The 26,303-nt window shown below is 41.6% G+C and overlaps 4 protein-coding genes across 4 annotated transcripts; 2 read left to right on the top strand and 2 right to left on the bottom strand.

Moving 5' to 3' along the window:
• The first annotated feature begins 570 nt into the window (after positions 1–570).
• LOC115749411 (sphingosine-1-phosphate lyase) lies at positions 571–7,594 on the top strand. The gene is made up of 15 exons (XM_030686224.2): positions 571–873; positions 1,004–1,049; positions 2,189–2,340; positions 2,430–2,489; positions 2,978–3,202; positions 3,305–3,446; positions 3,656–3,706; positions 3,826–3,917; positions 4,506–4,632; positions 5,732–5,747; positions 6,162–6,269; positions 6,400–6,454; positions 6,538–6,684; positions 6,999–7,077; positions 7,269–7,594. The coding sequence occupies exons 1-15, from the start codon at positions 686–688 to the stop codon at positions 7,389–7,391; spliced, it is 1,611 nt and encodes a 536-aa protein (XP_030542084.2). The 5' UTR covers positions 571–685; the 3' UTR covers positions 7,392–7,594.
• A 182-nt stretch (positions 7,595–7,776) lies between these two features.
• Positions 7,777–11,212, bottom strand: LOC115749412 (protein LAZY 1-like). The gene is made up of 5 exons (XM_030686225.2): positions 11,012–11,212; positions 10,862–10,928; positions 9,648–10,441; positions 8,480–8,699; positions 7,777–8,078 (listed from the first exon to the last, which is right to left on the bottom strand). Exons 1-5 carry the CDS (start codon positions 11,015–11,017, stop codon positions 8,059–8,061), a joined length of 1,107 nt encoding a protein of 368 aa, XP_030542085.2. The 5' UTR covers positions 11,018–11,212; the 3' UTR covers positions 7,777–8,058.
• A 2,581-nt stretch (positions 11,213–13,793) lies between these two features.
• Positions 13,794–16,174, bottom strand: LOC115749413. Its single transcript, XM_030686227.2, has 3 exons — positions 16,024–16,174; positions 14,747–15,415; positions 13,794–14,263 (listed from the first exon to the last, which is right to left on the bottom strand). Exons 2-3 carry the CDS (start codon positions 15,353–15,355, stop codon positions 14,045–14,047), a joined length of 828 nt encoding a protein of 275 aa, XP_030542087.1. The 5' UTR covers positions 15,356–15,415; positions 16,024–16,174; the 3' UTR covers positions 13,794–14,044.
• A 5,870-nt stretch (positions 16,175–22,044) lies between these two features.
• Positions 22,045–25,509, top strand: LOC115749324. Its single transcript, XM_030686082.2, has 4 exons — positions 22,045–22,826; positions 23,432–23,672; positions 24,770–24,887; positions 25,046–25,509. Exons 1-4 carry the CDS (start codon positions 22,231–22,233, stop codon positions 25,135–25,137), a joined length of 1,047 nt encoding a protein of 348 aa, XP_030541942.1. The 5' UTR covers positions 22,045–22,230; the 3' UTR covers positions 25,138–25,509.
• The last annotated feature ends 794 nt before the right edge of the window (positions 25,510–26,303 follow it).

The following is a 26,303-nucleotide window of genomic DNA, read 5'->3' as shown; positions in this document are numbered from 1 at the left end:
AAAACATTTAGGTAATCTTCATAGTTCACATATGTTGTAAGAAGAACGATGACCATGTATTCGAACAAACAAAGGAAAGCGATAAAGTATGCCGTATATTTGGAATTTGAATTAAAATTTTAATACTTATGTAATTCCATTTTTTGGAATTTCTATTTCCTCGCTTGTCCTTTGCAATAACTTCGAAACAAAAGAGGATTGATAAGTCGATGGGTGATTTCATGAATATCTGAAAATCTCTTCTTTATTGTACTAATTCCATTTCCCTCGGTCCTTAATCAATAACTCAGTCCTCATCAATGGTCATTAATCAGTCATCGCAACTCATCACAATCTACGAAACTTGCACGCACGGCTTCATCTGGAGAAGGCAGAAAGCTGGGTAAAAAAAAAAAACGCTTTGCAGTTTTGGCCAAAAACCCCCGCGAAGCAAGCAATCGGTCCTGCCTAAAGGCGACAAGGCAACGGTCGCGTTCCCAACCAGACGGTACGGGATCGCTCGGCCTCGCACGCGAGATCACATGTGTCTGATTAAATAAGAAGCCATTGGCGTGGGCTACACAACATCCAGCGTCCGCGAGCTGCTCTTCTTCAACGTCTCGTCGTCGGGAAGACGACGACGACCTACTCGTCGCCATCCTCATCTCCTCCTCCTCCTCCTCCTCCTCCTCCTTCTTCATCTGTCATGGCGTCCTTTGTTCTCCGTCTGAGAGCTTCCGCGAACTCCTTCCTGTCGCAGTACGAGCCCATCGCGCTGCTCGTCGCCCCTCTCCTCGCTGTCCTCGCCGCCCGCGCGGTCCGATCGTTCGTCGGCATTTTGCACGAGAGAGGACTCAAGGCGGCTTCGATAGGCTTCTTCATGAGCTGCATCAAGTACGGCATCTCCGGTCGCTTCTCCTTGGATTCCCAAGGATTGCGTACGCAGTCGCGTGGACTCTATGTTTTATGTTGCCGTCCGTTGCTTCGAGCTTCAATTCATTTTGCTTTTTTGATTTGAGTGCAGGTTGGTACCTGCCGTGAGGAGTTATATAGACGCAGAGAAGCAGAAGGTCAGAGTTTTACGATTTAGTGCAAGCATTTAATTCTGTCGATTTCTATGAAGTGGTTGCTCGTCGCTAGACGGGCATTGAATGCGTGGAGCAGAAGATTACAGGGCCAGAATTGTATGTCTAGTTATCCATCCAGGGGATCGGAGGAATGCATAGCCGTCTGATGTGATTTGGTTTTTCTGATTGACTAGTAGAAAATCGATGGATAGGTGTTTTCTCGTCTCTAAATATCTTTCGCTGGCAATATCCAACTAGTTTATCAGATTGTAATGCGAAGTTGCTGCTTTATTGCACCTCTGCTGACTGCTGTAGCCAGAGCAGCCTTCTAGCGACAGACAAAAAGTAGTAATTGCACGGGGCCTGGTTCATGCTCACTGACATGGTCCAACTGGTGCGGTCAGACCGTGGCGGATTACAATCACATCATTTGGTCCCCTGCAATGAACAGTACAAAACACTACATCCACTTTGAAGATTAAGTACCAGTATGAGTGATGATGTTCGCAGTTCTTCGGGGTGTACTTTTTAGGTTTAATGTTTGATGTCTTTCAACGTCTGCATAGACATAAGTTCCTTCTTGTTATATTTCCGTATATAGTGCCGGAATCGAGAGCACTGAGGCTCAGTGTCACGGCGTGCACGGTGCACTTACAATAAAGGCTTCAGAGCTGAAGCACAGGAGTCTTTAATTTATTCGAATCTAGCGTATTGTCTCAGGAAACATGACAAGAATTGAGCTTGATGGCAATGTTTTAGCTGATTTTCTTTTGGCCTGGGAGGCCATTGGGGATGATACGCTTTTGGTGAATTGCAGTGAAGATTCTTCTATCATGTATATTGGGTGAAGTCACGACAATTTTATCTATCCAAATCTAAGGATTCTAACCCCTCCCCTCGCGCTCCGTAGAAAGCGGGGAAAAAAAAAAAATGAGAGACCCAAATATAAAACAAGAAAAGCATGTTCTTGGAACAGTATGCCTAGTTCACATTCTGCTAATGCATAAATCTGCTGATATATCTTCTTTTTGAGCTGTACCGGAGAAGCACGACCCAGTTCTATCTAAGAAGAATCTGTGTTTTGGTTATCGTATGATTTACATCATTAATTCTGCTAGCTTAGTAGTTGCTTGAATTTGCAGGTGGTGGACAAGTTACAGTCTGGTGGTCAATCCAAAAGAAAAGGCTGGAGATCTGAGTTGCCAAGATCTGGTGTGGGAAATGGTGTAATAGACATAATGAAGGAAGAAAAAAAGAATGATGTGGTTTGGCAAGGCAAATGCTCGGGTACAGTGTATGTTTATCATTTAGAGATACTTGCATGTTTATTTAAAATGCTCTTGATGAAAATATCCTGAGATAGTCGACCTGTATTTTTGGCAGATATATCAGGGGAAGCGAATGCGAGGGGCATTTTTCACTGATAAATGAGGCTTGTTCCATGTTAGTATATCAAACATGGCTCTTTTGCACTTATCTTACTTCTGAAGAGCCTCCTGCCCATGATTTATTTCTTTGGCTGCTAAAGTTGCTTCAATATTGGTGGAACAACTGATATACATGCGAATAACCCAAAGTCTAAGTAAAATTTATTGTCTTATTTTGGTGCTTCTTGCCTAATTTCACTACACGTTATCATACATTTGAACATCTTCTTCTGAAAAAGACATCGGTTAAATCTATCACCTTTGTGATATCCGTTTAAAGCATTCAGTGGCCCTTCTTTGTTGCATGCTGAGAAATTGTTGTTTCAGAGATTTTTTTTTTCGGATAATGAAAATTAATAATCAATTTTTTATAGAAGCATGTCCCTTCTGGTCAATTTTAAGATTAAGGTGCATAATTTGAAAAATAAAATCATGAGGCTCAGCCTTTTATAGAGTGTCTAGTATCCTCTCTCTTCCCTGACTCTCATTTTGAATCCTTGTCAGGTTTGCACACACCAACCCGTTGCATTTAGATGTCTTCCAGAGTGTGGTTCGATTTGAGGCAGAGGTTGTTGCCATGACTGCTGCTTTACTGGGAAGTAAAGAAAAAGTTTCAGGAGGACAAATATGTGGAAACATGACATCCGGGGGAACTGAGAGTATATTATTGGCAGTAAAAACTTCACGTGATTATATGAGAGCTAAGAAGGGAATTACATCGCCTGAAATGTACGTGAGATAATTCTCTGTTTCTTTTACCTCCTGGAAAGTTTATTGTTTATGTCTTAGATCTTAATATGCAAAGGTTTACACAATTCCATCTAACTTTAGGATAATACCGGAATCTGCACACTCAGCATATGACAAGGCTGCTCAGTATTTCAACATCAAACTGTGGCGTGTTCCAGTGAATAAAGAATTCCGAGCGGATGTAAAAGCAATTAAGCGGCACATTAACAGAAACACCATCTTGGTAGGCACTGGAAGATTACTTTTCTCTGCTCTCTCTTGCTTTAATTTCATTTTTCTTGTGTTCTTTGACCCGACAGAAGTTTATATATTACCTTTGCTTGTCATTGACTTTTCTTTATGCCATCTTTGTTGTCGTTAATAGAAAGAAGAACTGATGTAGTTCTAGTGGCTACCCTTTTCTAATGGTCATTATCTTGTAACGATTCTTAGATTGTTGGATCTTCACCCGGGTTTCCTCACGGCATCATTGATCCCATTGAGGTACAGGGCCATTCCTGCATTTGTGTTAACAGTCAACAAGGCCTCTGACCTGACAGTGCCAGTTGAGTGCTATGCTTGTATTTGTCTCTAAAGAGGTTCTCTGGCATTATTTCGTGTAGGAGCTTGGTGAACTCGCTTCTAGCTGCAACATATGTCTCCATGTTGACCTTTGTCTTGGTGGCTTCAGATTACCTTTTGCTCGTAAACTTGGGTAACTTGGTTTTATTCTGACAGCAATTGCTATATAATCGGCAATTTCCCCCTTCTTGCTACTACCACTGGAAGATATTAGAAAGTTGCTTGCTGACGAGTGACGATGGTCAATCAAAAGGATTTATGTGCCTTATTGTCATAGTCATGGTTTTGCTCAAGAATAAATGACTTAGTTTCTTTATGCTATGTTCAGAAGACATTAGAGGGAGGAAAAAGCGAGGAAAGTGCCTATAATTTTAATTTTCACTCTTATCTCAAAAATTGAAATTTTTTCATTATTTATGCACTCAAGTTTCATTGCCCCCCCCTCCCCCCCCAAACCCATTTTATTCAATCCAACATAGCCTTCATCTTCAACTTGTAACCATTGGGAACGAAGAGAGACTCATTTAGATATACTGTGATGGTGGGACTTTCGAGACATATTCATCCGTGGCTTCTTGCTTCTCTTTAGTGAAGTCCTGAAAAGAGTACAAACTTCTGTTGCATGTCTTTTTGGTATATTTTTCATGTACATATGGTAAGTAGGTATATACTTTTTGCAACTACTATAGGTCTTTTTTTTCTTTCTTCCCCCAAATTGCAGGTATCCAGTTCCTCCCTTTGATTTTTCCGTTGAAGGGGTAACATCGATATCGGTAGATGTGCACAAATATGGTTTGGCCCCAAAAGGAACTAGCATTGTTCTATACAGAAATCATGACATCAGGAAGGTAACCCACTTATGTTGGTCCCGCTTTTAGCAAACTTTTCCATTTGCTGGGGTAATCTAAAGCTTAGTTTGTGGGCATGTTTTATGTGTGCATTTGTACAAAAAGAAAAGTCACATTCAAAGAGAGGCTAGTTGAGAAGTATTTCGTGACTGATTTATCTGATAAAGTTTGCTCCTTCACCTTATTTATTGAGTACACTGCTGTGGTTAGGTTGAGCATGCAGCCCTTTGCTTTGTTTTACCCTACGACCACCTGATTCACAAAAAGTATGCTTTATGTACATTATGGGCCCCTCCCTAACAGCTAAAACTTTTGAGACAACAATCTCCTAACATGGTGCTAGAGTGGGAGTCAAGAGTTCAAATTTTGACACTCGCTTGGTGGGTTTTGCCTCATTTCTTGCTTGCATCCTTGCCTCTATTTAGTTGTTGTTTGGTGTGGTTACTATTTACATAATTTGTTTCATGAATAAGGTCAGACTTATATGGAGGGAATCACGAAGTATGCCTAATATGTATTCTAGACCCGTTTTCTAATAGCTTAAACTTTTGGGGAAAAATATTTTGAACCCTTTCTTTAATTTAAATATTGTAGTTTTACATGTTTGTGCATCTCTTTTGATAGATTGCTTATTCAAGAAATTATGGCACCACGCATACATTCTGCGCCTATGTGGTTCTGTTCTATGAAAGATAATATTCCCTCGGGTTTCAAATAGTGTTTAATGTGCTGCTGGTTTGAAGAACTTTTCTAGGATATGGTCGTATAGTTCTCTTGTAGTAGCTACAGGTGTTGCTATCAATTTCTTCTCAGTATTTGAAGAGTGAGTGAATATGATAAACAATAAAAACCAAGCTAAAATTCAACATGTTTAAATTCTTTCAATTTGTTGTGAGCAAAGTTACTTATGACTGCTTTTAGTGTCCCTTTTGTTTCTGTGGGAGATTCTTAAAGGCTGATGCATTATTCAATTGTTGCTTGGGTGGCATGATCATATTATTTTTCCACTTTTAAGGATATTATTCTGACCTAGCTTTATGGTTATCTATGCATGTGGGGACTTGCCATGATGAATTTTTTGGCTTTCATTCTCCAACAGCATCAATTTGTTGCTGGTGAGTTTATTCTCTCTGTATGCGAAGGCTTGTAAATAGCATTTCTCTGTTTGTATGTCTGCTTGTTACTTGCTTTAGCTTAGTAATTTTGGAGGGAGATTGATCTTTGGTTTGTTGCATGTTGAATTGGGTGGAGAAAGGAGAGAGGAGAGGATTTTTTTAATGGTAACTTTCCAAAATTGATTCTTTTGAACCTGTGGATGTAGTTATTGGATAGATCAGAAGTATAGCTGATTTCTGTAGTTGATACTCATACAAAGAGATTGTTGTGGACTTGAAGCCTGGTATAAATGATACTCGAGGGAACAGCACATTCTCTTTATCCCTCAAATTCGTAATTCTTTTGAAGCACGTGCATGAACTAATTATTATTCTTCTTGTCTATTTTTGTTCATTACCAACTTCATGGTGCAGTGACGGAGTGGTCTGGAGGTCTATATGTCTCTCCAACCATGGCAGGGAGCAGACCAGGGGCCTTAATTGCTGGTGCTTGGGCGGCAATGATGTCTCTAGGGGAAGAAGGTAAAAATTAAGCTGGTTCCAACCTAGAGTGCCTTACAAAGTCCCCTATTGCCTCTTGTTCCTTTTCTCGCTAGTTTTGTACTCTTCAAATCTTCACTGTTGGTTGGTTATGTTGCATTGCATTTTATAGGTTATCTAGAAAACACAAAAGAGATCATGGAAGTGTCGAAGAAGATTGAAAGGGGGTATGTGAGCCGTCCATTACAATATAGTTTAAATCTTACAAATTGTTCAATGACTGAAAAATATCTATCGACTTCTTTTGCAGAATAAAGGACATTCCAGAGATTTTCATCATCGGCAGGCCGGACATGACAATTGTAGCCTTTGGTTCTAATGTTATTGACATATTCGAAGTTAATGATATCATGTCATCCAAAGGCTGGCACCTGAATGCACTGCAGAGACCCAATAGGTGGGAATTTCTTTTATGCGAGGAAATGTTGGGAATGCAATGCATATTCTTTTTGAGTGTTGATTCACTGTCGGGGCCGCCTCCAACTTCCGAGAGAAGAGTAGACATTGTTTTCTTGCAGAATTCTTTTATGATATCAAGATTTAAATAAACAATCTTAATGGAGGATCTCTTGCTGTTGCTATTTGTTTAGTTTATATTACAGTTGTCAATTATGGCTTAAGTTGCTCCATTGACAAGCGGCATCAGATATTTGTCTGAATATGCATGGCCTACATAATGCCTGACCATTTCTTCCGTGTGTCTCAAATCAGCTTACATATATGTGTGACCCTTCAACATGTACCGGTGGTTGAAGATTTCCTCAAGGATTTGAAGGAATCCGTGAACATTGTAAGTTGCTAACTAAAGCTATGTCATCTTCACTTGTTTTAAGGTTATCAATTAGACATGAATCAGTTATTTGGGAGTATTGTTCTTGTAAGCGAGACTTGATACTCGATACTCGATATGGTACCTGCACACCATAACCGCGATGTGCAGACTCATCATACTCATTTGTTTTGATCGTTTTCCTTCCCCAGGTTAAACGAAACCCAGGACCCATAAGTGGAGGGAAGGCTCCTATATATGGTGCTGCGGGAAAGATGCCAGATAGAGGAATGGTCCAGGAATTGTTGGTAAATTTCATGGACAGTGCTTGCTAAGTGGCTTTGGCTGGGTGTTACTTGATGTTCTTGGGCCCCGTTCTTCGAACTTTACCATCATGGGTCATCTCTTACCTTAATCTTCCGTCCTTGACATTCTTTGATTCTCGCACGGGTGTTCTTGTTTATCAGAATAATTTATATGCTTGATTATCAACTAATGATGTCGATTTATTTTTTTTGGGTTGAACGTGATGTCGAATGTCAAGAACCGTATATGTCAAGAATCGTGCGTTCTGATGTTTCACCAGGTTTTTGAGTGTGAGTCATGTATCGCAACTCTCTTTGCAGGCTGGCAATGTTTGCCCTTCACACGAATGATTCAGCGCTTTCAAACCCTGTAAATGTGATAGTTAATGTGAGATTCTAGCAAGATAGTCCATGTAAGAATAACCTCACTGCAAATTAATCATATTCCAACATACATTACGACAGTGGTCCCAATACGAATCCAGTATCGAACCACAAGGTCGTTGCACACCATGTCAAACAACTCAAAAGTAGAGTATCTTAAGAGGCAAGCCTCTTTTATTTTGACTCCATACAAATGTCGCTCTCATACCAGATGCAAAAGTTCTCCATTGATGAAGCACATCAGAGACATGAGAAAAGCACATACTACTTATGGAGGCATCGCCTCCACTGCTGTCGCTCCCTTCTTCGGCTTCTACAGCTCCAGCACCAGATCTGCGATGACCCCATATTATAGCTCACTCAGGCTAGATCAAAAGCAAAAGGAAACCTAAAAATGATCTTTGTAAACTTGTTTTCCGCTTAGAAGAATTTCTTGCTGAAATTTCATGGACAAAGTTGCAAATGAGCACAATTGGTTGAGGATGTTTTCTTGCGTTTTTTCACTTTGGTTCGAACGGATTGACCACGAACTCGGCAAGTAGATTTCTCTTTCAGAAATACCGATGAGAAATTTCCTACACGGTTTCGAATGCTTGTCCGGACTCATACCATGGTTTTCCTCATCAAAAAAAAGAAAACGCTTCTGGTCGTAACCTTGTGGCACGCGTTCGTTTTGAGCACGCAACGAGTCACATCAGGGGTCTTGGAAATCAGGAAAAATTGCAATTACTTACAGTCCGCGTCCGTCTTGATCCAGCACTCCCTGTTTCCATTTGACTCGCTCCCGGCGAGTTTGAACTGGGGCGGCTTGTTCTGAAGAAGCTCCTGATCTCTGTTTTTCTTCCTGCTTTCCTGGGTTGTTTTCTTCTTGCTCTCTCTCTGCTGCCGCTTCTCTGTCTTTCTGGTCGAGGCGGAACTCTCGGGGTGAACCTTTCTGTGGAACATCTGAAGAATCTACAACCCCATGCATCAAATTATAAGTGAAGCCCAAAAGTTTTACAATAATGTTCTAAGATACAATTCAATCATCCACGTGAAAGGTGAAAGCGGCACGAGTAAATAGATTATAGATCTAAAACCTGTAACCTATCCTATTAACATCCATTCCTAGTTTTCGGAACTAGAACTAGACCCATCGGGCCTAGACCCATCGGGCCACTCTGGTTCCGAGGTCTACCGAAACTAGCTGATTCTTTTTTTTTTTTTTGAGGGGGGGATTTGGTTTCAATACTCTTTAAAATAATCACCTATATTGAAAGCTGATGATGACCGGTGACCAACATGATCTCAATGCTTTAATATTCCGTCATTAATAAACACGGTTTTATCTGCTAAAAAAATATGAGCCCCACCCATCAACTTTATGACTCTCACAAATACACATCTTTTTGGCAAATTCTTATAATTTCTTAGCCCTTGTTTCCAAAGATTTTTTTATAAATTTATCGTCTAGGCATATTATGAAGCAGCCGTAAAATTCCTTAGCAGTACAAGCAGGGAACCAGAGGCTGCAACAAGCAAGAGTAAACAGAAAATTTAGGGTTATCACGGTCTGGTTCTCCGGCGGTCTGATTCTGCACCCTGAACTGGGATCCGGACCCATAATAGCCGGTTCCAAATTCCAACTGGACCGGTTATAGTCCCGTTCCAGGGTCTACCCTGGACCGGTGATCACCCCTTTGCCTTGCCTCTGTGTCGATGTTGGGGTGGCCGGTTGAATTGTAGACCCATGAGTTCCACAAAAATCAAGTCTGAATAAAGTTAGTTGGCATCATAGTGCCATTTCAAGCGACAGTTCACGTTAGGGGTTGCCTCAGACTAGCATATTTTTACATCGCCTATAGAGCGACTATGAAACTACAAACGAAAGGTTTGCTTGTCTAGGAAATTTTGTCGATGTACCTTTTGGAACTTTGTCTCCGCTGAAGTTGAGTCAATATTCATGCCAGCAGTTGCAGTGGAGCTCCCACAAGGAAGGAGTATTCTCTTCTTCAGCTTCTTTTTCATAAGGTGCATCGCTGTATGCCTCTCCTCCCTCTCGGGTTTTGACTCGTATCCAGCCTCTGTCAGTTTGCTCCTCTGAAACAGCTCTCCGAGCGATGTCCTGTGTTCCTTCTTCACCGCTGCTGTCGTTTCCGACAATTCAATGGCTGACCCGAAAAGATATCCTTGGAGGGGATAGACCGTGTTTGTGCTCCCATTGTTGGTCTCTTGGCCTTCTAAAATTGGCTTTCCACAGAGGGTGATGGTGCTACAGTGGCTGCTTCTTCCCGTGCTGACTAGACTGGATCTTCCCGACGAGTCATTGCCGCTTTCTTCCTTGGCTTCGGCTACCAGCACCTTCTCTAACTCATCATTGATCAACCTCAGTTCATTCTCCGTCATTTCAGTTTCCTTCTCGGTTAGGTAATCGACCGAGTTGGCAAATGTCGGTGTTGAAGGATCGGACAAGGGAGTGTCTGAACCAAGGGTGCCTATTGCAAGAAAGCCTGGGAAGATCTGGGCTTCATCAGCTAGCAATTGTTCCTCCTGACGGTTTTCATATTCTGCTCTTGCCGCCTCCAAACAAGCAAATGATTTTCGGAGTTGGTTCTCTTGCTGGGCATGTCCAGCAGGTTTGGTACCATAATTTGCGTGTTGGTAGTACTCCTGATCATCGGTTGATCGCTTCCCAGAAAGGCAATTGCAGGGGTTTCCTGATGCACAAAAGTTCAATTTGGGCTTGTGAGTACTATGTTATGAACTTAATCCTTACTCTTATGAGCCAGGTGCCATTGTTAGTGTCACTGAACTAAACCACACGTTGCATGTATTTTGTGCTGTGACACAGCCAAGTACCAATCGCTGAATGAGACTGTATTTGCAGGAATGCTGCAAATCGGTTTTCCGTAACAGCATCTCATGTCTTTAACAACAAACGATGGCTCCTATAGATTGTTAACAGCCCTGTGCACAAGCTAATGTGAAACTTATAATAATTCGAACGTGTGTTAAATTCTGCTTTTAGATTATTGGAAGTAGATTAACTTGTCATTGATGACACACCTGACAACCCTCGTTTGTTTGATGAAAAGATTGAGGGAACTAACGGCAGATGAATTCTGAAAGGAGCTTACCGATAACCAAGTCCTTGAGTGGCTCGCTCCCGGTTTGGCGGAACTTTCGATGCATCCAACCGAGTAACTGCAGCATTGAGATAGAATGATTACATTGGAAGACCGAGAATGTCCTGATACTCTTCTACAAAAAGCAGAATACACATTTACCTTCATCTTGTTGCCGCAATCTCTGTCTGTTTTGATCTTCTTTGTTCTTTGGGGACTCGATGGAAGAGGACCTATTTTTAAGAGTCGAGTTAGAAACAAGATTTATCGAGATTGTTCTTGCTGATATGAGATAAAGATGGCTCGAAAGAAGACACGAAGATGGTTCCAAGCAGGTGTTGCCTGTTCTTATTGTCAAAACAGAATCCCGAAAATAAATGGATGGACGAGTGCAGCATGTCTCGAGCGCCCGATTATGTGTAAAGCCATCAATACCTGGTCATGGTGAGGTGATGCTGTTGCAGGTTATTTTACATTACCTCTTTTGTTCCTCATGTGTTTGTTTGGTATCAATAATCACTTCAATCACATTTTGGTGCTATAGCATCATCTTCTTCATCATGTACAAGAGATCAAAACGTTTTGCAAGTGGGCAGTGACAGTTGTTTAGTTGCGAACTGGTATCTGTCGACCGACCAGCTCTCTACAGCGACTTCTTCAGGTCGGAATTCATATTCATACAAGACCACCAGGTATTTGGTGAAAAGGTCTTCATTGTGGGGACGACAGCAAAGGCTCTGTTGAGAAAGATGGTAAAAATGAACTGGACAAGGGAAAAGGAAAATCTTTTCTTTGTAAAGGACATCGAATTTGGAGATCTCCAGCTTCTTGGGTAGGTCCTTCATGTGAAGGTAGGCCACATTAAATTTGACTTTGTGGTACCTAATCCCGTGCGGCTTTGCAATTTCTACTTTAATTACTGATTAGATGGTTTCGAGATTACATAAACGGTTGGTATGCTCTAAAAGTTCCCTGAAATGGGCGCAACATATTCTGGATTTGAAGCCAACCCATCTTGGAGTCTTGGCCGGCGTCACAGATTCACATGCATTTTGTGGTATTCTTTCTGCCGGATTGAGCTAGCGTTGGGCCGATAGGAACTGCTCCTGCTAATTTGATCACAGAGTTCTACCCTGGAAACTGGATTGATTTGGAGTTATGGGGTGAAGCTGGCTTGAGCACTCATGTCCCACAAACTGTTCATGTTGGAAGGCCTTTGAGCCCCACCACCGAGGCTCTTTTGGCTGTGGGATCTTCAAGTTCCTATTGTGATCGAGTCATCCTTGACATTAGCTACCACAAGATGACTATGCGGCCATTCCGACATGAAGAGGATTGCGTTCGAGCTCATCATAAAACCATCCTTTCAAGGTCCGAGCACGTTTCAAGGCCATTTTGGCTTGCTGCATCTCTCTTCATCACTCCTTCGGACTGATTAATTAGGCCTTTGCCTCTAGGTGGGCGCCTGTTGTTTCTCAGGCAACTTCAGCGCTGTTGCAGAATATGAATACAAGCGTCGTCGTGTGAATCCATCTCTCGTATTTTTCCGTAGAATCCGATTTGCTGGGGGAAGATTGCCAATCAGTAGTACAATGATTGCTTGGTCCTACTGAGAGAGAGAGAGAGAACTAGGAAAGGGAGAGGACCCTCGTCGGTCATTAATGACAGCAGCTCTCGTCGAATCCGCGATCCGAACTGAATTCGACAGGTGAATGACGCTCCTCAATTCTTTGATCACACCTCCAGGAGTAAAACACCGACAACTTCACCTTTGTTTGTACTGCCACTCGTACTCCTAGACATATGACATATTCTGGACTCGTGATTGTCATCTTTTGGGCACGTACGTACACCCTGTTGGTATAAATCCGCCATTGGCCGATTTCCATGGCCTTCCCTTCCACTCTGGAACCTCTCTCTGTACCCTTGCATGGCTTCTGCAGAAACTAGTTCCACTTCTGGCAAGACCCTGCGTTATGTTACCTCAAGACCCTGAAGGATTTCTCCGCAACGACCATGAACAGTTGCTCCTGGAGCAGCCAAATAAGGCTCGAGTTGCTCCTGGAGCGGCCAAATAAGGCTCGACGGATCTTATCACTACAGAGTTCGCTTGAACAATCAAGTATTGTCCGTGAAATTCATTCACTATGACCCAACCACATCGTTTTGTTCCTTTTCTTCCTGAAAATGTAGGGTCGTGTCTTTTTACATGTCTAGCGAGATTCAGCACATTTTCTTCCTTGCTACACCATGCTATTCTTAATGCGCACGAGCATGGGCACCAGTCTGTCACCACCCTCGTCGCCATACCATCACCACCTGGTCCTCCATTAAAATGAGTTGGGTTTCCTTCTCTCTCTTCCCTCCTGTTGGAAGATTACTCAGCCATACAAAACAGCGAGGCCGCGGCAAACAGATGGTGCCAAGAAAGTGGGTCGCCTTTGGGGACAGTGATGACCCACCATGTCGCTGTGACTTTCTTCCACAGAATCCACTGCAGGACGTTTGATTATTGGAGGTGACCGATCATCGGCTAATCCTAACGTGTGCTGTGTCGTCCTTGTCCATTCGTTCGTTTCGATTGCATGGTCACCAACTTGCCAGAAGCTTTATACCAGAGTGAGGGGTTGAGGACATTGGCGATCACACGTTCCAAAGGTTTTTTACCTGATAAGAGTAGAGGTTCTCTGTTACTGGGTTTCACAACTTTTTCCTGAGGTATTAGTCCAATTCATTTGCCTATACATCGTATAGCAATTGCTACTTCTGTCTGCTCGAGGACTGGCCAGTTTGGTTCTCGGTTCAGGTCCTCGGAAGCCTCCTCAGAATCTCAAACATGACATTCTGAGTACACAAGTTCCGCAAGACTTTTTAACACAGCCAAATTAGTCGATTCATCTTAACCCAATTTAAAATGTCTCATTTTCACTAGCATAGTATGCAGTGACATTGAATCCACGGTCAGTTTCTTATCTGAAGATCATGATCAGCCACGTACAACAAAAACCATTCTCGCCAATTTCCGCGATACACATGCCAGACCGATTATAAGAGAAACCTAAAGACACGCAAACGGGAAGTAAGAGCGCAGAAACATATTCCAGTTAGAACGAGAAAAGAAGTAGATTTTCCCTAGTCCATAAAGAAAAAAAAAACTGTGATAAACATAGGCCAGCATGAAGAAAAAGGGCGGCGTCAATCAGATTTTTTATCTGAACGCTGGGATTTGTTTGCAGCCGCAGTTACGCGAGGCTTGTCCTCTGCCATCTTTCCGTGAATCTCATCTCTTTCCCTGAAATATCTCTCGAATGCCCGCGGAAGGAACCGGGGAATCAAGAACCCGAACAAGTTGACCGAGAAGTATAGCAGATTGACCGCTGCCAAACTCCTCCCAAACCAGAACCACACCACATCCTGGACCACAAAATTGAAAAATAACCATGTGATTTATAGGTATGTTCAACAGCAGAAGCAGTTCCATAATGAGTCGAAAGGTTTTTAAATATGATCGACAATGAAAAAGAGAGCAGCATCACAAACAATCTTCGAATCTTCACTTAAAAATTTCCAATGAGTGTTAAATATCTAGTGCTCTTGCTGTGAGTCATGTAACTAATCATATGAACAAAGTATCTGTTCACAATCCATGCAGACACTGTACAGTATGCACAAACATTAAATTGTTCGACAACACCCTCGACTTGTTGAGAAATCTTTTCCAACAAGATAAAAGTGCACACATTTCGAAGGACTTCACATGAAAAACTTCCTAAGATTGTTCACAGTAGAAGAAACAGATGTTCGAAACAGAAACCCTTCCGCAGAGTACGCAAGATTGATTCTTCACTTTGAGCGAACAGGCGTAGATAAAGTATCATGTGGTTTTCCAGTGTTTACCTTAAGCGGTGCATTTGCCTGCAGAGTCTTATTAAACCACACATCAGTCATCCAATCGATGATCACGAATATCCGCCTCACAGTATACAGCAACGGCACCAATGCCCTCACGGGCGGCGAAAAAAGCGACAGCCCACTTATCAAGTTCTCAGTCAATATCTGAAATGAAAGCAAGAACAGGTGAGGAGTCGCCGACCGCACCGCGTGGTCATCGCCCCTTGCGAAACCGCCCAGCACGTAAGCCAGCGGAAGAAACAATCCGACCGTAGTCCCCACCACAACGTATAGCCTGAACAGCCTGCTACCCTGGAAGATCTCCGCTGAAGCTTTGGCAGCATTGCCGTGAGACGGGAAGGCCAGCTTCGAGAGGGCAATGAGATACACAGATGCGAAGGCCGGGAAAATGAGGTCGAGAAGGGGGACGAGGCCACTCGCGGAGAACACCATTATGAAGGCCACGAGCTGGAGCTCGATCATGCGCAACGAGCCCATCACTCCGCCAACAAGGGATTGCTGGTTTATGGCCTTCTTTGTTGGCTTCGTGGCCGCGGAGAGGACGGTTTGGTCAAGCTCCGCACCGGGAGCCACACCCAAGGTTGCTCCTGACATTATTGTTCCCCTTATAACCGACTTGGATTGAGTTTTGGAAGTTCAGGGACGACGCTTATACTGCAAAGTCCAGCAAAAAGATAAAAACCTGGAAAGGTGGTCATAATCAGTTTTTGCAGACGATGCAAGCATACGAAGGCAAGGAACAAAATTCAGCAAACAAGCAAGCTATCCTTTCTCTCCATCGAGATCCAAACTTGATTAGTACATACCATACCAACAATCCTGTACAAGCATCACCCCATCCGAAAGCCCATTATGGGATTCTGCTAATACAAAGATTCGTGTCCATTTATGCGACCTTAGAATTGCTCTTCCAGTGTTAGCTTAGCGGAGTAAAAAATACGCTCAGAAAACAGATCAGCCACGACAATTCACCGACCATGTCACAAGAAAACTATGCCGCATTCCCAAAAACTTGCAGAATTCGACCTGACAGGTAACTGCAGCGTTAAGAAAGAACCCGCATTTGCATGTAATCTAAGCTCCTCAAGAGCGATCAAGGTTCGAAGTTCTCGACGTTGCTAGGTTTCACCATCCATAAATCCGGGAGTGCAGCCATATATTCCAGGAAACCTTTTAAAGCAAATTAACCAGACAATTCTCGCCCCCATCATCGAGGAAAATGACGCGTACGACGAACTAAAGGGAAAAGAACAAAGACTTACTCGGATTCGGTGTCGCGAGAAAGCGATCCAAAAAGCAGAAAGGAAAAGTTTCCTCCGAGTGAGTGAGAGAAGACGAACAAGAATAAGAGCGAACCATCGCCAGGTGGGGAGGGAGAGAGAGAGAGAGAGAGAGAGAGTGCTGGGTAACAGGAAGCGGATGACTCTGCACTGTTGTCGCTCGGTCGTGTTGCCCGGAGCTCGGGACACGTGGACCATGTGCCACGTGGGAGTCCGCTGATTGCCACCTTCCTTGTTCTCCCACCTGGAAGAATTTGTGAGACGATCCGAACTCCATGCGAGTGGGCCCCTCTCCCCCCCCCCATCTTCTCCTCTTGCATCAGCCGGAAAAAAGAAAAATTTTAAATTCTCAGCTAATAAATTATTTCATCACCAATCTTGTTTTTTAAAAAAAGAACATATTTTCAGATTTTATTTACATAACACCAACCTAAGTTAGGATCATCCTTAAAAGAAGAAGAAGAGAGGAAACAATGGAGGCATCAGATTTGGGAATCATACCCTTAACCTAGCACTCGAAAGTTCATGTACGGTTGGGACTCACCTCATTTTATGTTCTATTGATACATGAACAATGATTAAGAACTTTTGAAAAATTTGTCGTTCGGACAATCGATACAAAAATTAACATACCATGCGCAACCATAATATGCTATAACCTAATCAATGGTTCTTCAAAGATGGTAAGAGCGTCCTTTGTACTTCGTGGCATATCGAATCAATCTAAAACATGTCATCGCCTTTCTCATGCTCGAGCATTTCTCATGCTCGAGCATTGCCTTCAAACTTTTGGTCGTGGACTATAGGCTCGATCTACGCTGACAAAAAAGTTGAATGCAACTTCATCACTTCCATAAAACAGAAAAATCAAATAGAAAAAAAACGAAGAAAAAGGGAGAAGAAAAATCATCTCCTTCGAGGTGGCACTAGCATCATCAATGTCATCGTACCCGACTCCCCATAAGTATGAGGACTGGCACGACGGTGCTCCTATCTGATGGAAATTGTCTCGCATATGGTCAGCATATACAGATAGAGGATAGAACGACGAGCTGGTTACAAGGATGAGAATCCCAAAGTCCACCAAAAAGATATTACATCTCACCAGCTTAAACCACGAAACTCAATGACAAAATCATACATCTCCGGTGACTAATCAAACTGAACTTGAAAGCCAATAGGCATGCGGTCTTACTGGTAAAGGGATTGAGGGTGAGGACGCTAATATCATAAATATATGATTTGATTTTCACACTCTGCAAAAAATGCAGAAGAAAAATCGAGAGATGAGATATTTCACAATGAGGGACACACGTTCGGTCGATATGTCAAAATGGGCTGAAAATTCATAGTTTAACCCATATTCAATGAGATGGGTCAAACGTGGTTTAGTCAAGTTGTAATAAATGAGTTGTTAATAGGTTTGAGTTCTAAACTTAATTATATGTTGTTGTAAATAGGTTAAAATATGGGTTTGAGTTTTATTTTAACCATTTTAACCCATTTACAACTCATTTAGTTTATAAATATTATTAGTTGAGCCAACACATTCATGTACCTCTTGAATAATTTTTATATTATATATATTTAAAATTTATAATATTTTTTATTTTTATTTTTTCTTTCTTTTACATAACAAGTTAAAAGTTCGGTTGCCGGCCACCCACCGCCGGTCGGGTCAGGTATGGGTTGTCGGTTGGGCCGTGAAAAAATAAAATAAAAACGCATTCATAAGAAATAAGTTTTTTTTTTAAATTGAATTAAATATAAGAGTGTTTCAGCAACATTGTTTGAGTCAGGTATGGTTTGAACATGGATTGAGTCGGGATGGGCCGTTAGATTTATAGTGCATGAAAATGGGTCAAAAAGGGTTCAACGGGTCAAGTCATTTTCGATCCCACCACCCTTTTGACAGGTCTAGTGCTCGGCTGCCAACATATATCACCTACATTAAAAGGCCCAAGATGTTTCCATTAGTTTCACGCAAGTTTACGTGCATCAGAAACAATCAAATAAACATTCCAAAGATTCGTTTCGTCTCCTTTGCTAAGACCAAAGGCAACAGAACATCATCGCCCTTTGCTCAGATCAACGGCGAACACATCAGGACGAAAATCCACTTCTGTCGCCAAGAATAATATGATTTGGTCTGCTCTGACGGGACGAAGTTGAATATTACCCCTTGGTTGGAGCAATGACTACGGAATTTCAGTTGTGTCTTTGTTTGATGAGCTTCCAGTCTTAACCAAAAGGCGAGGGAGTGAGAATTTCGTTGTTATTGCTCGATTCAACAGCGACGAACTTCTGTTTTCGTCGCCTTTGCTCAGCCAAAGCACGATGGAAACCAGCTTTCCGTGGCCTAATGTCTGTTCTTGTTTTCTCTTTTGCGACGGAACTGATGTTTTGTTGCTCTAGAGTGGATCATTGCCGGTGACCAAGTTCGTATTTCGTCACCATAGATCCAATTCCTTATGAGCGTAATTATTGTCACGTCGCAAATGCCGACTCGGATCAATAGTCTCAACTAGTGGCGATAAGGCCCTTTGCAAGTCCGAAACGATCATGGCGGTGGTGGCCAACATGGTTATGGTGGAGGCTCGAGACAAAGTCTCTTCCTGTAACTAGCATCACTAAGGCACGGTTTGTTTCGCAAAAAATGAATGATTCGTAAAATATTTTCCTGAAAAAGATCCCTTGTATTGCTCGCAAAAACGAAGAAATAAAAAATATTTTCATCGTTCATAAAAATATTTAGACAAAAATTGTCGCTAAGAATGAAAATATTTTTCATTGACTAATTATTTCAAGTGATACAAGCAATCATTTTTTAGGGAAATATTTTTCAAATCAAATATTATTCATGAAACAAACGGAGCCTAAATACCGGAAGAAATTCAATGTCACCTGAACCATGGAGAGAGATCAAGAACCATAAATTCAATTGCATGACATGTACACATATTAGGCGTCAAACCATTCCTAAGTTTAATAATTAGAAAGGGATGCAAAAGAGGAGTCAAGAGAAAAAAAAACAAAGAGACTTCTTCCGCTTCGTTTGTTTCGTAATAAATGAATGATTTGAAAATATTTTCCCAGAAAAATCATTAGTGTCGCTTGAAATAATTAGTCGATGAAAATTTTTCATTTTTGACAATAATTATGTCTAAATATTTTCACAGACGATGAATATAATTTTCCTTAATTATATGGGTGAGACTAACCATCATTTCTAGGAAAATATTTTATAAATTATTTATTTTTTGTGAAATAAACATACTTTTGTTTATTTTATTTTATTTTTGGTTGAAACAAGCATACCTTTATTGGAATGTTGTTGATATGACGAAGATAAAGTTATTATGGGTCTTGCTAGCATGACAGTATGATAGTATGATGATGAATTACTAGTCATAAGATTAAAAGTGGGTCCTGCCATAATTGCTATATATTTTTTGTCATTCGGAAAATGTGTGGTTGAGATTACATCGTTATACTGTTATAGCGTCGGTTTCTCAAATCCCAAGTTATTATTATCGTGGTTGGCATGGAAAGAGGACTGCACTATAAAACTCTATTAGAGGGAGCTTCGATTTCTTTGCGTGGTTGAGGTTTAAAAAGCGGTGGTGACATTTTTTCTCAAAGAAGCTAGCATTGCCCTCGTCATATGAAAATTAATCGGGAAACTATTTAAAAAGTTGCATTTGTGACACGGACATCGACCATCCTCCATGACACAATCGGTATTGACGTGAATAATTTTTAATATTTTCATTTTTTTTTAAACTTATTTAGCTTTCTTTTCTTTTCTTCCTTTTTTTTTTTTTCCTTCTTTATGGGCTGGTCGTCGAGCCTCGAGAATGGCTGGAAAGTGGCCATAGGCGAAGGTTGCCCTCATTGGAGGGTCGCACTCGCCATCCTCGAACAAGGTTCGTCCTCGTAAAATCCGGCGAGGCCAAGTGGGCTTGGTGAGGCCACTCCGCGAGGATACGGTGACCGTAGACCTCACCGGCCATCGTCGAGGCCCGACGATTGGAGGAGGAAGAAGGAAAGTAGAAGAAAGAAAATAGAAGAAAAATTATAAATTAAACGATTCTAAAATAATAAAATATCTCCATATCAGCATTGGTCGTGACACGTACGATGGACGACGTCCAAATAAGTAAATTCTAGCGAAAATTGGCTGGAATGATTGAATTCATTAGATTCGAAAATTTAAGACTGAATTAGTACAAATACAATAGATTTGAGACTGTTTTTTGATAATTTTCCTCAAAACTACTCTTCTTGTGTTTTCTTCTCTCTTTTTTTTTTTTTTGGTCTCTTTTTGTTTTTGTAATTCTATGAACATATATTTCTCCATGTCACAAACAACATGGCAGGATGCAAGCGAATTTTCATTTATATCAATCGTGTATGTACACCACAAGTAACAAATGGCAGTATCCACGCATTCATTCTCGACGGAAAAATTATCAAAAAAATACTAAATTTATTGTAGTTGTGTCATTTCAGTTTTAAACCTTTTATATTTATGTTAATTTAGTCCATCTAGCCAACTTTAGCCCAACTTTAGCCGAATAGACTTGTCGGCCTTGTCTCTGGTTGGTCGTTGATCGTGTGATCCGCTTGAGGAAGAAGAAGGGGAAAAAAATATATTTAAATATTATTAACAAATTGCCATGTTAGTGCCGCTGGCGTCCAAGCCCGACCGGAAAAAGTTAGCCGAATGGACTGAATTGGTATAAATACAATAGATTTAAGACTCAATTGACCAAAAAAATTTTTAAAACTAATTGACACAATTACAATATACTTAAGACTTTTTTGATAATTTTCATCGCACTCAACGTTTACAAATTACAGCATCTTTCTGATACCACGTGAGAATAAGACGTGCTTCATGTCGATTGTCATTTTTTTAATATGGCATGTGGGGTTAATTTTTTTTGGTCAAATGTGGGGTTAATTAACAAACCAATAAATATAGGTTAACTCAAGTCTATTAAGTCGAAACGAAAAATTGAGTCTATTCATCTCGTAATTTTAACTTGGCATCCTCTAACAAAAAAAAAATGTTAATATCATGAAAAATCTCAAACTAGTATTCCCGTGACAAATTTACTCTCCGTTAAATTGGATTAGTACCACGAAAAACCCCTAATTGATACACCTATGACAAACACAGGTAAAAATTCCAAACTAATATATTTGTGACTGTCATGTGTCTTTCAATTCAATAATTTGACGGTTAGATTTAACGAAATCTAACGGAAGGTAAATTTGTTACAAGTGTATTAGTATGAGGTTTTTTGTGATAAAAAAAATAATTTGAGATAAATTTATTATAAATATACCGGTTTGATATGTTTCGTGATATTAACCCCAAAAAAAAAAAATTCCCATCCACATCTTCTCTTTTGCCTCTTTGGATAAATTGCGGAATTAGAAAGAAAAATCCAAAAGCATTTCCGTTTCTTCCCATTTTCTGCATATAACATTTCTCACACATGAATGGAGGTGCTCCACTGCTAAAACAGGATTCAAACCAATCCGAACGTGCCACGTCATTATTTGACCGTTACGCTCTAGCCGAGAGCGAGAGCCGAAGCGAAGCTCCTGTTGGAGGATGGCGCGCCGTTCCTCGGGACTTCGAAGCCGCTCGCTCCCCAGCCGCAGCCGCCGTTGGGGATTTCGCCCTTCTCAGACCAATTTTTGGATTAGTCAAATGTGAGCGCTCCAAGAAAAATGCTTTCGTGTCACTTTGCTATTGGCTCCTCGTGCCAGCGGCCCCCCCCAACAAAAATATTCAAAAAGAATATGCTATTTGCCAACTAATAACGTCTAGCAGCAGAATAAAAATAATTCCAAATGGATTTTTTTTTTTTTTTTTGAGAAAAACAACTGGTCGAGGATTGTGCGCAGTGGTCCACCAGCTCACGTTAGCAACGTTCCTCTCTGTGTCGTTGCCCCTCTAAAAAGAGCCCCAGATTTGGCACACGTGTCCCATTTCTCTCCCGCGTTGCCAATCTATCCGTTAACTCTTCTCTCTCTTTCTCTCCCACCTTCTCTCTCTCGCTGTGCGTCTGCAACGCCTCCATTGAAGAACAAGAAGCGAGGAAAAAACAGCAGAAATTCATACGCAAAAACAAAAAAAGGCGGGGGGAGGGGAGAAAGATCTTTAAATCTTAAATGGGGAAGCTGCTGTGCGATTCGACGGCCGTGGCGGAGGCATTCCCATCCCCAACGTCGATGGCCATCGTGCCTTGGAGGGAAGTCAACGCGGAATCACTCGATTCCGTCCCGGTCGTCGATCTCCCCGACCACCACCAGATCAAGGCCTCCTGGGACGACGTGCCGGGCCTCGAGGACCAGCAGAGGCGCCGCCTCCAGCGCCTTCGCTCCAAGGGCGTCCTTTGGCGGCACCCGCAGGATAAAGACTCGCCGCCGGTGGTCTTCTATTTATCTCACGGCGGGGAGGTGTCGGCCGACGGAAACTGCCTCTTCACGGCGTCGATGAGGGCGACGACGGGAGGCGTGGCGGCGCGTGGGGGCGACGCGCGGGATCTGAGGCGGCGCGTGGTGGGGCGGTTCTTGGAGGGCCTCAGATCTGCGACTGGGGAGACGAAGGAGGCGGTGGAGGTCGCGATTCGGCACATGTACTCGCCGGATCTGAAGAGCGGATGGGGGGTTCATGTGGTTCAGGAGGTGAAGCTAGTGGCAAAGAAAGAGGACAGGGTTGCTCTTGATTCGGCCATTGTGGAACTGGTTCAGCTTGGGATGCAGAGGTAGCAATCTATGTGTTTTTCACCATAAAATGATGAATTCTTTTTGTGGGTTTCGTTGGTCGTAGTTTGTCAAGATTTGGTTCATTGATTTGTTGTCTGCCAGCTTCGGGTTGTTTCTTTTCTTAATTTTTTTGTCGAAAGCTTTGGGTTTGGTTGGAAAAGATAAGAACTGAGAAAAACAAGAAAGTTTGTGGAGTCTTGATTTTCTTTTACCTTTGCTGGAGTCAAAGCTAGGGTTTGAGCCAGAAATTAACGTCTGGGACTTTGGTCATTACGAAATATTCTTCAAGGGCATGGCTTTCAGTACCTTTCATTTTCTTGATATTATGTGCAGGAGTAAAAATCAAACTAATTCGGTTGATTTTCAATTCTATTTGCGATGCTACCCAGATGTCTCTTTGGCGAGCTATGACCGACTGAATTTTGCTTTCTTGAAACTTGAAGAATGCACACTTGGAATTGAATGCACTACATTGTATTATAGTGACATTGGATGCAATAAGGTTAAAGAAACGAAGTTGCAATCTCGAACTGAATTGGGTTCCATTGTTTCAACTGAATCTTGGATTTACTATTCTTGATGCATTCCTGTTTTCTTATTGAAGAGAAATGGCGGCGGAATCTATTTACAAAGAGAGATGCATTCCCGTGAATGATGGCTCAAGTTGGGCCAAATACATGTCAATCTCGGGTTCATCTGACGATGAATATGATATCATCACTTTGCAGTACACCGAGGAGGGTTTATTTACTGTAGATGAGAACAGAGAAGGCCACGCTGCGGCGTTTGGGGATGACATTGCAATTGAATGCCTTGCAACAGAGTTCAACCGAGAGATTTTTGTGGTTAGTGCAAAATTCTCTCCCTTTATCATATTGAAGTTTGATTGGGCTGTTCCTTTTCTTCTTCTGTAAATATGTGGTGGTCCTATGATCTTGATTTGTGTTTGTATCTTGTCAGACTTTGGCTATGCTCATGATTTCTGAAGTAATGCTGTTCTCATGGTATACGCGGTCTACTACCAGGGTAGATTAGCCTGGAAAATTAGCTAAAATATTTATATTCGATGAGCACTTAATTGTTTCAAACTCTTGAGATGTCAAGGAGACCACATAGGGCTTATTGGAGCTCAGAGCACACTACATATGCCCTGGCAGTTAGCTTAAATATCATTGGCTTTCGTTGGAAATCAAGTAACTCCTCTTTGACCAAAAAAAAAAAAAAAGTAACTCCTCAACTTTGTTCTGATTCATCCAGAACTTGACTGGATTATTGTTGGACTTAACCCTGGCTTTACTCTCTTACATCTAGCCAACTGGAGCTGCTGCAACTCCTGGTCTATGGGTTCCTTATGTTCTGCCGGTGAAGCAATTTCTAGTTAGCAATGTGGTTGGAGAGTTTGAAACTTCTACAGTTTTCCTGCTTGTGCCTCTTGGTTTTATGTTATACATCACTCCCCTGTTGATAGCCCTCAGCTGGGAACGGTTGGCAGATAACTGTCACTCATTTGAACAAGTAGCAATCACGACCTAAGCAGACAAGATTGGATGTTTTGTCTTTGCTGCTCTATGCTGTTTGTGCGGGCTGTGTTTTGAACACGATTTTCTGGCCCCAGTGATAGTCCTTATGGATCTTTTGTCCTTTTAGTGACTATGGAGTTTGCGAACCCTATATTAGTGAACAGCAGGTCTACATTACTGTTTGTAGTGCAATATCTTTGGGTTGCTTCATAATATGTTTTGGTGATAGCTGTTCTCTTTGCTTCATAGCTTACGATACTTCTAAGTTCTTAAAATATCTTGTTTTTCCCTTCTTATTTTCTTTCCTCGCTCCTTGATGTATATTTACTATGCTCTCTTAATCCATTTTGTCCCCTACTTGCTAAACTAGAAAAGTTTCTGAGGGATCATCCTTTAACGAGCTATGATGTTGTCATTTTCAGGTGCAAGCCCATGGATCTGACGCAATGGTCGATGAAGAGAACTGCGTTTTCTTCCTCCCTCATCATCCAAGAAGTCATATAATGGGTCCTCCTTTATTCCTTTTCATGAAAGGAACAGGTAAATGAATTTGGCATTCTGCCTGCTTCCCAGAAAACCAAAAAGAAACAAAATGGAAAAAAGAAGAAGTGAAAATTGCAGTCTTTTAGCAAGTCGGTCTGGAGTTGTGAACTCCTATCTGGATTTAACGTTGCCTTACTATTGATTTTAACATGCAGGGTGGTGTGGTGCCGGAGCTGATCACTACGAGCCCCTTATTGCTTATCCTGCTTCCCTTGTATCTCCAGAGAAAGTTGCTGTGGTACTTTGAAGCCACCCTCCATGCAGTTTTGTGCCCTAGAGTTAGAAATAGAAAATAGTTCATTCTTTTCCTCCATTGTGGATGGTCGGCGATCTGGTTCTCCAGATTCTTCCTTGGATGTCAAGGATTGGATTTTTAGTCATAGCCATCTGTTTTCTTTGTCAATTTCATCGAGAATTAGTTGTTTTGTAGGTTTTGTGCCTGCAGTCGAGTGACCTGTAGTAATCTTGATGTTTTTACCGGCTGTTCTTCTTGTGGTTGAGTTCATTGTGGGGGCTAATACTGTCCTGGCACTATTCAATTCAAGCGAGAATGGTGCCTGTTTTTTTTTTGTATCTTATGCTGGATTTAGTTCATCAATGATGAAATTTTGTTTGCGCCTGTCTGCCGTCCTGTGTGTTTGAAGTCTTCATTCCACAATCTCATGATTTTAACTAGTATAAAATCTGAACGTTTTCGAGAATTTTGCTTGAATTTTTGCAGAAGATCAAAGGAGATACACAAACTTGTAACATTGACACATTGGCCTGAGTCTTAAACTTTACTCCACCTAAATTTGTAATGGTTTTTTTTTATTGCTTGTTACAACATGAGGAAGATCTGGTATTTCGTGGAATTTACATGTCTGGAGCGCTGCACTGTCGTATCTTCATAAATTTCTGGCTGTAATTCATCAGATACCGATGTTTCCTTGCCTGGCTTATATCATCTGCCTTTTTGGGGGTAAAACTCGAGTGATTTTTCACAATACATTTGCGGCAAACAGGGTTCATGCACTTCGAGCTGCTCTTTTCCACCATTCAAAAGCTTGCTCAAAATCCGACTAGCCCACGGAATCCTCTCAATTTGGCAAAACTGCAAAATAGGATAGTTGGAGGAGAAAAAAAGATGTAAAGCAGCTTTGCCCTTGGTTGAAACCTGTCTCAATTATTATTGAGTTGTGATGCAGGATCTTTGGAAAAAGTCTCTGTTTTCCCAGCACCATGCTTTAGGGGCCTTCCTTCATACTCTCCCTGTGTATGATTCTGGTAATTATTGGGACTGTAGTGGCCCTTTTTAGCATGGAATCTTTTGGTATCGTCCGTCGGTTTCTGCAAAAGCGAGAACACCGATACATTGCACGTTCAAAACTCATATGAGCAACTGGGCAGCACCACAAGAATCAAGGGAAGTTT

This window comes from Rhodamnia argentea, chromosome 6 (assembly GCF_020921035.1).
Source record: "Rhodamnia argentea isolate NSW1041297 chromosome 6, ASM2092103v1, whole genome shotgun sequence".
NCBI classification, from domain to species: domain Eukaryota; kingdom Viridiplantae; phylum Streptophyta; class Magnoliopsida; order Myrtales; family Myrtaceae; genus Rhodamnia; species Rhodamnia argentea.
This window is presented reverse-complemented; position numbering and strand designations above follow the sequence as displayed.